This window comes from Thunnus thynnus, chromosome 8 (assembly GCF_963924715.1).
Source record: "Thunnus thynnus chromosome 8, fThuThy2.1, whole genome shotgun sequence".
Classification (NCBI taxonomy): Eukaryota; Metazoa; Chordata; class Actinopteri; order Scombriformes; family Scombridae; genus Thunnus; species Thunnus thynnus.
This window is the reverse complement of record NC_089524.1, coordinates 16291771-16305383: the sequence shown is the minus strand read 5'-3', so window position 1 is coordinate 16305383 and position 13613 is coordinate 16291771. Positions and strand designations below refer to the sequence as shown.

Sequence of the window (13613 nt, the reverse complement as noted above, 5' to 3'; positions counted from 1 at the left end):
ATTGTGTTTAACCCCAACAAACTTGCCTGAACACAAAATACAACCAAGTAGGAAGCTATTAGCTCCCAAGGTGCCATTTGATTGTGAAAAATACACAAGGATATAAATGACTGTATTTATGCCAACAATAACATACTGCAATTAATGACTTGTAATCAACTATTACCTTTCATGCTCCAAATCCTTATAAAATTTATATCACTACAACTGTCCATAATGCAGTAAAATGTGTGTAGTTGATCTGCACTCAACTTATTATTCATTCATATCTCTTACTGCATTTGAAGATACCATAAAGCTGAATGAGTGAGAGCAGGCAGATAAGTCACGGGTGAGAGAATATAGCACGTGAACAACGTACTGGAAGAACATTCAAGAAAGATAAGCGTGTACAAACCTTTGTCCTGTTAGGAGAGGAAGTCTGCACATAAAGGTGGTGTAATTTCAGAGCAACAGTCAGTTACATTTTAGTTGTAGTTGAACCAAGTTTGATTTAAACATTAATTGCTGTTAAATGACTTCACCTTGCATTCCTGTTTATGAAAATAGTCCCTGGTGACAAGAATTTTAAAAAGCAGAGCTCTGGGCCCCGTGCACCAGGACTGAAAATAGCTCTTTACTGCTTTGCTCAAAGGCACTTCCATTATGAGAATTATTTCCAGAAAAGAGAGCATCTAGGCCAGTGTCTGTATCAGAGTTCTCTGAGTTCATTCCTGTAGTATCCAAGACTGCATGAGTAACCATTATAAACATACAAGCAACCAGCAACCAAGAGATGAAGTAGAGCATTGATGTAGCTACAGACTGATCGTGCGTAATAGAAAATTATATGAAATAGTCAATTGAATCAAAAAAGTTGATGTTAAAGGTTTTATTTGATTCCAAGAGAGAGCGAGATGGCATATGTGAGTGTTCATTAGTGAAACAGTTAGTTTTTTATTTTAGGCAAAAAAGATATATAATTGCAGACTGTATATTCATTATTTGGTATTATTTGCAGGTAGAAGTTCCAGCACAGCCACATGGCAAAAAGAGCATATTAACACATCATTATTCAATAAATACACTGCATTCTAAGCCTTGAATTTCAAACAAAGGAAAGTTATTTCAACTACAAGGCTTGTCCTTATCTGGACTTTTGTCAAACTCAAATTGCATTCGTGAAAAATGTCTGAATATCTATACATAATGTCCATAATGTCTATCTAGCTCTCTGTCTTTTTTCGAAGAGCAATAAAAAGGTAGATATTTGCATAAGAATACAAAGCAGGTGTGATTTCCGCTAAAACACTAAGCCCGAGATTCAATTCTCAGTTGTTACTCTGAAGGATTCTTCATCGTCCACAGTGTTTCAGGCAGCTGCTGGGATATCCACCTGCGGTCATGGTTGATGGGTGATAGATCTGGATGGGACTTGAATGTGGATCCATGGGTATCAAGCTGCGGTCTGGATACGCTTTCTGGCCAGTGTCCGTGCTATGTCCAGCTGCTTCAGCCAAGGCTTCTCTGTGAAGGTGCTATATTAAAAAGAAACAATCAGTATATTGTATACAACACATTAAAGCTCCCATGTACAGCATTTGTTTACACTCTAAAAATGTAATGTCTGCTATCTCTCCATACGTATGTTTCTTTTCTCTATTGCATTTCCTCTGTTGGAAACTGGAATAAACTGAGCAACCTCTTAATGTTCGATGTGGTAAACCAATCTTCTTTTGTGCCATAAAGATATTCATCACAAAATGTAACTTGCAGTGTATGACAGAAGCTGACAGTCTTGATGTTGAAAATATATGAGCAGCACCATCATTTTAAAATATTATCTCTTGTGTCTCTTTTACAAAAGTGAATTGCCTATTTAACAAGCAATTAATACACCTGTACTTGTAATATATATTTTGATCTTTACCAATAGTATAACTATCATGTGGGTAAAATGAGATGGCATTTCTATGATCCATCAAGATGCCTTTACTGCACATGAACATAAACATACAATACAAAGGATAAAGACCTGGCTACAGTCATGCAGTATATGGCATTTTCTCTTGGTGTTCGTCCATCGCTGTGAGATTCCAAAGATTCAGTCAGGATATGGGAGGAGTTTGGTGATGCACTGACAAACACCTGCCTGCAGGGGATGCGTTCTCTGGTGATAGGTGGGAGAGAAAACTTGCCACTGCATAGGCTGTTGTCTCCCTTACTGATTTTACCCACTGGACCATCATCTCTGTTCTTTTCATACGACTTATGCTTTTCCTGCATCTCTTTAAAGTCACCAGGGTTCACAGATTGCAGGCTGTGTAGATGCTGTGATGCCCTTTTGGAGGGGAGATTGGGCACTGAAAGTATAGTGCTGATGGGCGGTAAGGGGCGCAAAGCTCTGGCTCGGAGTCCTCTACTTGGTTTGTTCTTCACTTTCCTGGATTTGGAGGACATCTTTGGCTGGTTGAAGCCATCTACCAGCAACATATCCCCTACTGTGGCTTTGAAGGAAGTGCTGTGACTGGAGGCCGCTCTTCTCCGTCCCAAACTCACCCAGTGTCTTATTCGTAGGTAGATATACATGCGCAGGGACATATTTGGCAGGGATACTACTGAGCACAGCTTGTTGGCTAAGTAGCACACACATTCCCTGTGGCCATGCTGAATGGCAATCTTCAAAGGGTCACGACTCCCAGGATCCCGACAAGCCAAGGTCAAAGGGTTCTTGGTGACAAAGAGTTTAAGGATGAGGAGCTGACTGCTCTCTGAAGCTACGTGGATGGGACACTTTCCGGTGTCACGGTGGGCAGTTTGGTGGCACCACTGGCGGTACGGATGGACACCCACTGGTTCCTCAGCATGTGCCCCCCTCTCCAGCAGCCAGCTTGACAGTTCCAGGTGGCCTAAAAAGGCAGCGATGTACAGCGCTACTCGCAGCTGAAACCTGGAATAGCAAGAATAGAAAGATTCACTTGATGTGGACTGAATAAAAAGGTTTTTCATGATTGCACATTGACTTAAGCTGCATTACAACAGTTCTGTCACACTTTTACTCTCATGGGGAATTTCTGACCTCCTTACAGGCCTCTTCTCTGATAGGTGACTCTGGACTGTCAATCTGTGGCCAAGGAGGCAACCCTGGAGGTACTCCACCCACCCATCCCATGTGTCCAAACGAAGAATAGTGCCTAAATTACAGTACAAGAAAAGCTATTTTAACTTTCTATTTCGTTTAATTTCTATGCATGGCTTTTGAGAGCACAGTAGCCTTATATTCTCATCATACAGAGTAACATCACTCTTTAATCTTGACATAGTGCTCACATTTTACTGTCCTGTACAGGTGAGGGGAACAGAGGCTAGACTAGGAGAGAGGGCAATTCTTCAGTACAGTACAACTAAGACAATACACTATACAACACAAAGTAATGTAGTGATTCAGAAACCAAGAAATGATGTCATATCTAGTCTTTTAGTGAAATGATTACATTTATTATTAAAATATTCACAAAGTTTTAGCATCGAACAACAGCAGGCCATACCCACTTCGATGGCGTAGTCTTTCAGTTGGTTGCAGTCGTAGAGTTCAACACCAGCAGGCGTGCTCAATCTGAAGGTGCTGACAGGGAGGCCGCTCCGCACAGACACCACAGTTTTCAGTCTGGCCACAGACATATAACGCAGGATAGTGACACTTCCCATGATTGACAAGGTTTCTCCTGTCACAGCGTTGAACACACGCAACACAGGCTTCTGTTCACTCTGAAAATTAATTATAATGACACAGTGGCCTTGAGGTTAATGAAACAAGAGAAGAGAAGACACAAGATGAATGCCTGCAATAGCCAATGTTCATTTTTTATAGATTTTTTTGACTCATTATATAATATTTTATTTATTTTTAACTATTACACTATAACAACTATAACATTAAAACTATTATATTAAATGAAATTATTATTTTATGTGTGTTTAATGTAAAAACATAGTCAAAGTGCCACATGGCATCTCATCATCAGTGGCATCACCTAATGATCTTGCAGTTTGCTGCCACACTGTGGTTGATATTATACACACAAAAATAAGGGCTGGACTTCACATATATTCAACTCACTTTAAAATAATTAAAACCTGCAATAACTGTACGCAACTGTACAACTGCAACAATTGCATGTGTGTTGTATGCATCTGTGTGTGTTAATGAAATGAGTTTTGCATTTTGTAAGTATCAACAGAGATGTAGATTCATCTTCAGGAGCCCTTTGCATGTTTTATCATCATGCATGCCAAAGATTTAGACTGAAAATGTACATGTTGGAGGACCTTGGGTGATGCCTTATTTGTATTATAATCATTTAATGATGAATGATGAGTATTGAATAAACAAAGGTAGACCAAGTGGGGCAAGTGGACATAAATGTAAAGAGGAATGTCAAGGCAAAGTCAGTGTCACAGACTAAGATGTAGAAAGTAGCCTGGAGGGTGACTGAAACACTGTAGACTCTATAGAAAACAACTATTTTTATGAGAGGATGTTAAACAATGACCATAGCAGTGCAGGGACACACATACACACACATGCAAGCACTGTCAACTTTTACACACGGTTGCTTAGTGACAAGCCTGGAATGTGCCCCAATACTAAAATCCAAGTAATGGGGACAAACTAAAAATGTCAGACAGCCATAAACTAATTTCCTTACAAGCTGCCGCTCACATGGGAACACGTAGCTCCATATTAGTGCACCAGTCTGTTTGATGTGTCTTTGATGAGAAATAAATCCCAAGTTATGAATATGTATGTAGCAACATACTAATTTTAGTAGCCACAGAGTGAAAAGATTGGAGTGTCATTAGTGATAGTATGTAATGAATGAAGGGACTGCAGGTCTGCAGCATCCATCCTACTGAAGTGTTGTTGAGCAAGATACAAAGCAGCAGTTCCAGGAGAAGAAGTGACCACTACACAAGTATTTTATGAATTAACATTTACATCTTTAATTTTTGTGCAAACAAAATAGAGTTTAATGCAAACACTGCAATCACCTTTTATGTAGAATTATTTTTAAAAAAAAGCTAAACAAAGTTGCACTTCAGCATTCTCTCTCAGTATGAATCATTGTAAGCTGATTGTATTTACTGCAAAATCCCAACACAGCTCTGAAACTCTTAACCCTTTGTGATGTTTTAATACCTTTATCAGGCATCGGATGGCACTGCCACTTGTGATGCCCACGTCGCACAGAGCCCAGTTGTCCTGCAGCGCTGCACCACCATAGCTCAGCTCCAGGTAGTGCCTTACCTGCTTGTCATTGGACAGTTGCACAAGAAAGTTGTCCTACAGAAATGAACAGAATGGATCCATACAGTAACATATTGCATGCAAGACACAATCTGTAGCTGCATGGAGTTTGACTGTGAGCTGAATAAAGGTAGACTGATGGTGAGATTTTGCTTTCTCATCATAAAAAAGTCTTGCTTCAGTGTTATTTCCAGTTCATGCATACACAAATACAAATGTAAAAATTTCTGCAATGCATAATCTTGCACCTAATACAAGAAATCTTTATAAGAAAGGTGTAATAAATCCATCCAACATTTTATTTCCCATTAGCAAGTGTTTCAAACATCGGGCAGAATTTCAAAACTTATCAATAAATTCGGGGCCAATAACAGTTGAGGCCCTGGGCCAGCACTGGAGCTTCTATTACCTTGATCATCTGCTTCATGGCCCCCACAGTCTGATCTGGATGGACGTCAAAAGACTCCCAGGACCCCTCAAAGCAGATAAAGACCCTCATGGTCAGGACATCCGTCCTCCGTCTGTTTGTGCTCCTCTGTGGCGCTATGATCGGTCAGGAGTGTGTGAGGGATGCAAGGGCAGAGTCACTGTAGGGGGGAGAGAGGGGGGGGACAGGAGTTGGGTGGAAAATTTGGGAAGGCAGAATACTTTGGTTTGGCTGCTTTTAACAAATGAAATTTCTAAAATGTAAGCTGTTCAGGAGCTGATTAACCTTGACTTATTTTTTTGGTGACAAGTTTATCCAATTAGGATTTGAAACAGTTTCTTCATTAGGCATGAAATTTGTCTCATCCAGCTGAATGGAATCGTTCAAATAAAGCTAAATATGAAAATTGCTTAGTAGTGTAATTAAAAAAGAAAAACACAGCTGGGGTTGGCCTTAATTGGTATAAGCCTTCATTACATGGTTGTTTTTCTCTCTCTGACTTGGGAATGTTAATGTTCAAATTCAGTTCAGTGATTCATGTCGTTCTTTATCACAAATTTAAAATAACTTGATGGAGACAGAAGACAACATATACAAAACAAAATTATATGGGCCTATATAGCGAGTACACTTTAAACAACATAGAAGACATTACCTGTTTATGTAGTTATGTTGTGTTGCATGTGACAACTTGTGATTGAGCCATGAAACTGGAGTATGAGTTAGTCTCATGTCATCTGTACACATGAACTGCTGCCTTACAGCAGACATCACAACACGTGGCCGGATCTTCAGTCACAAAGTTCAGATGTAGTTAAGAAATTATCATTTGAGGAAATGTTTGCAGAGCAGTACAGGAGAAGTACAATGTCTTCATTAGCATGTCTGACCAAGCAGAAAGTGTGCTTGAAGGGAAAAAAAGAGCGTCATGATTATATTTCTGATCATTGATTCTGCTCTAGTATTAAACTGAACATACAAGATCATATTCGTGCAGTGGGCTACCATAAGACAAAAGGTTCAAGAAACTTGTCTGAAACTGACAAAACTCATTAAATAGTCAAGTCAATTTTGTTATATAGCCCAATATCACAAATCATAAATTTGCCTCAAGTAGTTTTACAATCTGCACAGGATACGACAACCCACTGATTCTGATAAAGTAAAACTCCCCACCACAAAAAAACTTTAATGGGGAAAGAAAATGTTATTTACACATGTTATTAATTTTTTTTATATCCAAAATGACTTACAGTATTATACGTTTATACGGTTTTATATTAGTTTGGAAACATGGCCCCAACCCCAACACGGTCTTACGTCAGCTCCTTTCTCTGCCGTTTAGTAAGAGACAAAAGGACTACCGAGGGGTTTCACTCTGTGCCGAGGGAATGTTACAGTAATTTGAAATGTTCTTTGATAGACTTTAAGAGTTCTTCTATAAAGTTTTATTGGGGCCTGCTAATTTGCATTTGACCTTTTAAAGTTTTTAGCTGTCCCAGGGTTTATATGTTGAGTCCTGGCTACAAGGGAGCAAAGAGTGACTCAGTTTTTCAATGTCCTTTAACTGTTCCAAATCTACAGGTTGATGATTTCTGTTCTTGGAGCACAAATCAAAACACATATGGATTTTAAATATAGATATATTGTGCCCTTTGTAGTGGTGAAGATAGATAAAACAGCTATTAATGCTGAGAGTGCACACATATCAAAGTGCAGATCAATGTGAGTTTCAGTACAAGGCCTTCAGAACTTTACATCTCACAGAACTGTTTTCCATCACCCTGATAAAGGCAAGAAAGCCGTAAACCTTTGACATGGTATGTGGGAGAAGTGTTGAGAATTGTGCATAATTGTTATTATTATTATTGTCATTCTAGTAGTGAAGATGTACTCAGAACTTTTTCTTAAGTAAAACAAGCAATATGGAAAACTAATCCAGTAAACATGCACCAGAATTCCAGCATTCAACATACCACTGTACGTAAAATCGTATTGAAGGCAAGATTCAAGAGCCTACATTGGTTATCATGTGTATGGTAATACATTTTCTGCCTAAAACAGCAGAAAAAATGATCAATATGGTTTTCAAAAGGTGAAGCAATGAAATGAGGTATACGTAATTTGTTGTAAATAGTCTTAAACAAACAAGACATTGGTATGGTCTGGTAAAAGCCCCTAATTGTAGCTTTTTTCTTTTTCTTACTCTTTCTAAATATAACAATATTCCTTATTTGTTCTTTATTTCATTCCCTTATTAAAGGACAAGTTCACGTTTTTTCATGTCAGTCTTGAAACAACAGTCAGGTATCGAAAGAACATTGAAATATTGTTTGCTTTAATAATTCCTCCTGTTCACACTGATATTAGAAGATCCCTTCATAATGCACTTACAATGTAAGTTATGGGGGCCAAAATCTGCATTCCTCCTGTGCAAAAATGTATTTAAAAGTTTATCTGAAGCTAAAATTAAGCTTCAGCTGTCCAAATTAGTCAAATCAAGTAGATACCTTTCAAAGTTACAGTCTTTTTAGTGCCAAAGTCCCTCTTTTTGTTACTATTCTTCCACCGCAGCTCAACAGGGAAACACTGTCTGAGGAATCACAGAGGGAATTTGATGCTAAAAAGACTGTAAATGTGGCAGATATCCACTTGATATGACTAACTCAGACTGCTGAAGCCACATATAAGCTTCAGATAAACTTTTAAATGCATTTTTGTGACTGTGTGGGCATACTGTGGATTTTGGCTTCTATCACTTACATTGAAAGCGCATTTGAAGGGGATCTTTTAATAGCCAGTATGAACAGGAAGAATGATTACAGTGAGGAAAACCTCTTTCTGTGTTCATATGGACACCCAACTGCTGTTTTAAGACAGACTTGAAGAATTGTGAACCTATCATCAAATTCACTACAAAGGGTATAGAGGGTGCTAGAGATGTTTTCAAGACATTTTGGAGCGGGTGAGGATGACAACATTTGGGCAGATGACAATACACTTATTTCTACTTAATATATATATGTTCTGCACATTGTCCTGCCGGTTAAATCTCATAATGCCCTAACACAGGTGTAATAAAGCTGTAAATACAGGCTAGTTGCTCGGTTCAGGCAGTTCATGTGACCATAAAAGTGGTTGTTTGTGTCATCACGTGGATATGTTTACGTCCGGAGTCATGTCCGGAACAGAATGATTGACAGTCGGTTCGTCCAATCAGGGGCTGAATCTGCATGTGGCGGAAGTTTGCGCTCTCACGTCATGAAGAGAAGAAGAAAGCTAGCGGACCGGATTATTATACTACAACGTTTACGTTCATACTCTCTGACACACCGTTCAAACGGCATGAAGTCCATGCAAAATCTCTGCTGTTGTACGCAGTCCTTCACTCGACGCATAGTAAAGGAGGGCGATGTCATTGTCAGCAGCTAAATTGCCGGATAAGATAGACCTCCAAGCAGAAATAAAGGTAAACACCCACGACACACCAGCTAGCTGTTAGCACGATGCTAGCGCGGGTGCAAACTGATTTATTTATGTCTGTTGCTACACCCTAAAAACTGTAGTTATTTGACAGTACTTTTCAGTGTCACTAGAGTTATTATTCATGTCATTTTGGTCGTTTTTAATCCGAATGCTAACTTGTCAATGAGATTTTGGGTTATGAAGTTTAATGGTTATTTCTGATTTATGGCTTAATTACTATGTGTAAACGCTGATAGCATGCTTTGTCATTTTGCTGTTTTAACCTCTGATCACAGTGCTTAGTAAATTGAGGAAACACATTATTACCTTATAGCGTTGTTTTTTTTTTTTTTCAGTAAATGTCATTTGATGTTTAGTCACCATCTGCTTACAGTTGTCATGGGTGATGTAGCCTAGTTTTCACTTCCCCACAATTTCACACAGTTTTAGTGTAATGTGTGTTTGTGTGTTTGGTTGCCCTGCCACACAGGTTTGGCCTCTCATGTAATGATAGGGTTTTTTTAATGTTTGCATTTAAGTCACAAACGTAAGCTACTGTTTTCATCAAGAATAGACATAAGTGTAGGTCATAACTGCTTTTTGAAGATATGTTTCTAATCCTCTAACACTCTTCTATGAATATAATGTTTTCAGGTTGCACACACTGACATGTAAGCGAAGTTTAGGTAGGATTTATGAAGGAAAATGACATGTACTATAGGATGACAGAAGTGTGGTGACAGGCAGTGATGTTGAGCATGATGGTCTTACAGGAATATTAGGCTGACAGTATTTTTGCATTAGCATGATGATGCATCATGACTTGTCAGGCATTAAATTCTGCCAAAATTAGACCCATTAGACTATTGTATGAAGAAAAAACAATTTCTGAATTCATTTTCCGGAACATGTTCTGTATTATGAATAAGTAAGTACACAAGTACATTAATATTGTATACATTTTATTTGTATTTCTTGAATATAAACTTATTTGTTGTCTCTCAATCCTCACTATGAGTTGCTTTTTTAAAACACTGGTTACCCTGGTTGTCAATATTGGGAGTTGTCAGAGATGTTGTGATATCAATTTTGTCACCAGCTGCCATCTTTTTACTGGTACGGAAATGGAGATGCACTTTAACAAATGTGTGTAAATGTGACTTCCTGGGAGGATTTTTTCCCCTCAAAGCCTCTTTCCCAAAACCCTTAATGGTGATGATTATTAGATTGGAGGAAGACAAAAGCTGAAAAGAAAGTGAAGCGTGGCATTTCTCTGATGACAGTACTTTTGAGTCCAGAGCTCTGTTTTGATCTGCCAGAGGGAAACCTGGCTACATCATGTCCTCACAGAGCAACATGTGTACTTGAGGTGCTCAGTGTCTAAGGCCTTGTTTAGTGGGAAATGGCAGCAGCAGCATTAGCAGGACAGTAGGGATGGAAAGTTATGTAACAAGGCTGCATTTTGCACAGATGTGATTAGGGCTTGTAATTGAACCTCAGTACTTTTAAAGTAACAACTGCATTTAGCAGACTGGGCAGATAAAGTAGGGTGATTTTATAAGAAGAACTAAAACTGCTTATATTAAAGCAGGGGGTGCATGATATATTGGCAGAGCTGTCAGTTTTGGCAACAGTTGCTTAAAATAATAGGTCAGGATCAGTATCACAATGATTTGATATGTGAATGAGTGATTTGTTAATTACTACTATATAATCGCCTGTTTTCAATTATTTCAGTCATAAAAGGGCATTTTTTTGTTTTAATGTGACAATCGCTGTTTGAATGGATAAAGTTTGAACCCTTTGTGAAGACTGAAGGGAGCAGATATTTCCTAAAACGTGTTTTCATTTGAGGAACCAGGGTATTGCAGGGTACCTTTCAGTGGTGCTTCTGCTTTCAATAAAAAATGCAAGAACAAATTTGTTTAAAAATGTTCTGCCAAAAGTCAATTAAATATGTTTGCTACATTTGAGTCGAAGTATTTAAGTGATTGCAGACACTTGGACTCAGTGGAGTGTTCAGTAATAAATGTGGGCAGGTCCTAGTAAAGCTGTTTTTTCCGATGTCCCCATCTGGCCCAAGCATCTGTGCTACAGTAAAATAGGTAAATTCCACTTATGTAAAGTTAACACATGGTGGTTTTGGAATGAAATGAAACATATTAATAATCTTGGGTATGATTTGTCACAGGATATTAGCAAAACCTTAAATGTTGTGCATCAATTTATTTGGGAGATAACTGACTGACTGTAGACACTAAAAGTTAAATTTAAAAAATCTCTCAGCAGTGGTCTAATAACAATCCTGCCCCTTCTGGCCTACCTGTTAGGTGTAGATTTCATTTGAATAAATAAATAAATATCAATAATACTCAAATCCTACTTTCCTTACTTTGCTTGACAACACAGTTTAGTAGTCTAAACTAAGCTGTTGGTTTCTCCTGACCTGATCACATGCTGCCTCCACTTTACAAGATTGTACCCCTCATGCTGTGATGTTAGGCTCACAGCAGCTCTCACTTTAATCTGTGTGTGGCAAGTGGCTGGCTAAGAAACATAAAAGACACACACAGGACCTAGCGGCAAGGTAGTGCTGACACTGACGAAAGGGAGAAGCCTAATGACAGATCTCTCAAAGGACAAACTTCACAAACTTTTATTGTTGCTTTTCTTTGTTCATTCCCCTAAAGAGTGTATGTTGCTCTTGTTGGGTATTTTCTTTAACTGGAAAAGTTGGACAAGTGAATACTCTGTATAACTTGTGTAAGAGTGGGGAGCTGTATTATTGGCACTTGTTGAGGTGTTCGGGCTTCTCTTGACAGTCTGTGCAGTTTATTCTGCTGCCACATTATCCAAAATTGAAGTTCTTCTTTTTTGCAGTTGCCTTAGATTAAGTTCAGTATTGATATTTATGTTCCGTGTGATCACCGAATGTGTTCCGCAAGCTGAAATTCCACTTCACACGAACCTTCAGAGGGTGTACACATGCGGATCGAGATAATTGACAGACCAGACGATAGGATTGGAACAGAGTGAGGTTTAGACAGCGAAACGCTGCAGTGATCGGTACGAGTCAAACATCTGAAAAAAGCATTTAAACAGCCCACCGTGTTGACAGCTGAACCTCAGTACAGCTAATCTGTTTGACAAAACTAGCACTAGGAGCCAAATATAGAGTCGTTTTCTCTTAACAAGCCAACAAACACAGACACGCCCAACCAACAAAGAAACCTGCATATGAAAGTTGCACTGTTGTAGCTCACCTTGACCTTGGGTCTCCTTGTGGAGGAAAGGCAACGGCTAATTTTCCTGTAATTGCTCTGTTAGTAGAGAATTCCAAAAGAAAAATGAGTGCCGATGTTCACTCTGTGCAAGATCATATTATTTAGTCTAATGTGCACCAGTCTGCTCCAAGCACAGACTAGCTTACAGCAGGTTAAAATAATCGTACCTGTACCTCATTTTAGCATCTAATGTGAGGAAATGTATACATTTAAATCAATACATCTTAGCACTTTTCTATCAGCGTACAAGAGTAAAAGCTTTACATATGCACAAACATCGGTGTCTTTTCTAGGTGTGACAACAACGGGCGGTGTCCAGGGGTTTTTCGCTGCAGGCCAGTGTGTGCGGTTGTGTGTGTGGTTGTATGTGTTTATGGTTTTGTATGTTCATGAGTGAGTGGCATAGCAGCTGAGGGTTGTAACGTGATGCCAAGATGCTGCTGTCCCTGGGAATGTTGATGCTGTCGGCCACGCAGATCTACACCATCTTCACCGTCCAGCTCTTTGCCTTCCTCAACCTGCTGCCTGTGGAAGCTGACATCGCCGCCGTGAGTCATTCTTATTACAAATGCTTGTAAGGCTGTAATAAAACAGTGTGATACAGTTATTCCGACAACGGGATGCCCATGTTGCTTTATTGGAAAACAGCTCAGCAATAATAACAACTTGATAAGCATGACAGGAATGTGTTAAATTTCTCACTCAGTTGAATTTAGATACTGTCCATTCATTTTAACGATGTATCAATCTTCATGAAATATCTTAAATCAAAAGCAATTAAACGTAATTTTCCCATCTTTCAGTACTCGTTTGAAAACAAAACGGAGAACTTTGATGACCTCCCTGCACGGTTTGGGTACCGGCTACCTAGCGATGGACTGAAGGTGAGTGCAGAAGGGTCAAAGGTTATTGTTGGACTGGTTTATTTATTAACTGAGTAGGTTTGTACACTTCTATGTGATTGGGAAGTGCCTACAAATCCCCAGGTTTTTATGATACCTGGTTCAGTTGTTTTATGGCATATTTCTAATTTACAGCTCCATTAAAATTAATTTTTAACCATGAAAACATAAAAGTGAGAAAGAGTGTGTAAATCATATACAGTATGTACTAGAAAGTAAACAAAATAAACATCTGTTGGAATGAGCAG

General features: G+C 38.8%; 2 protein-coding genes across 2 annotated transcripts in view; one reads left to right on the top strand and one right to left on the bottom strand.

The window, feature by feature from the left end:
• Window positions 1-1435: 1435 nt before the first annotated feature.
• On the bottom strand, window positions 1436-5786 carry LOC137187685 (protein ANKUB1-like). The gene is made up of 6 exons (XM_067596767.1): window positions 5697-5786; window positions 5180-5323; window positions 3528-3747; window positions 3059-3173; window positions 2015-2929; window positions 1436-1517 (listed from the first exon to the last, which is right to left on the bottom strand). The coding sequence occupies exons 1-6, from the start codon at window positions 5784-5786 to the stop codon at window positions 1436-1438; spliced, it is 1566 nt and encodes a 521-aa protein (XP_067452868.1).
• Window positions 5787-8968: 3182 nt separating this feature from the next.
• Window positions 8969-13613, top strand: part of rnf13 (ring finger protein 13) — a 44665-nt gene continuing 40020 nt past the window's right edge. The window contains exons 1-3 of the mRNA XM_067596763.1: window positions 8969-9183; window positions 12757-13011; window positions 13267-13347. Coding sequence (XP_067452864.1) covers window positions 12898-13011; window positions 13267-13347 — 195 coding nt within the window. The 5' untranslated portion in view covers window positions 8969-9183; window positions 12757-12897. The remainder of the gene's footprint in view (window positions 9184-12756; window positions 13012-13266; window positions 13348-13613) is intronic.

Coding starts and splice junctions, on each gene's coding strand:
- LOC137187685 (XM_067596767.1), bottom strand. CDS start 5,786: ATGAGGGTCTTTATCTGCTTTGAGGGGTCCTGGGAGTCTTTTGACGTC. Junction 5,324..5,696: donor CCATGAAGCAGATGATCAAG/GTAATAGAAGCT, acceptor TCATTTCTGTAG/GACAACTTTCTTGTGCAACT. Junction 3,174..3,527: donor AGACTACGCCATCGAAGTGG/GTATGGCCTGCT, acceptor ACTGTAATTTAG/GCACTATTCTTCGTTTGGAC.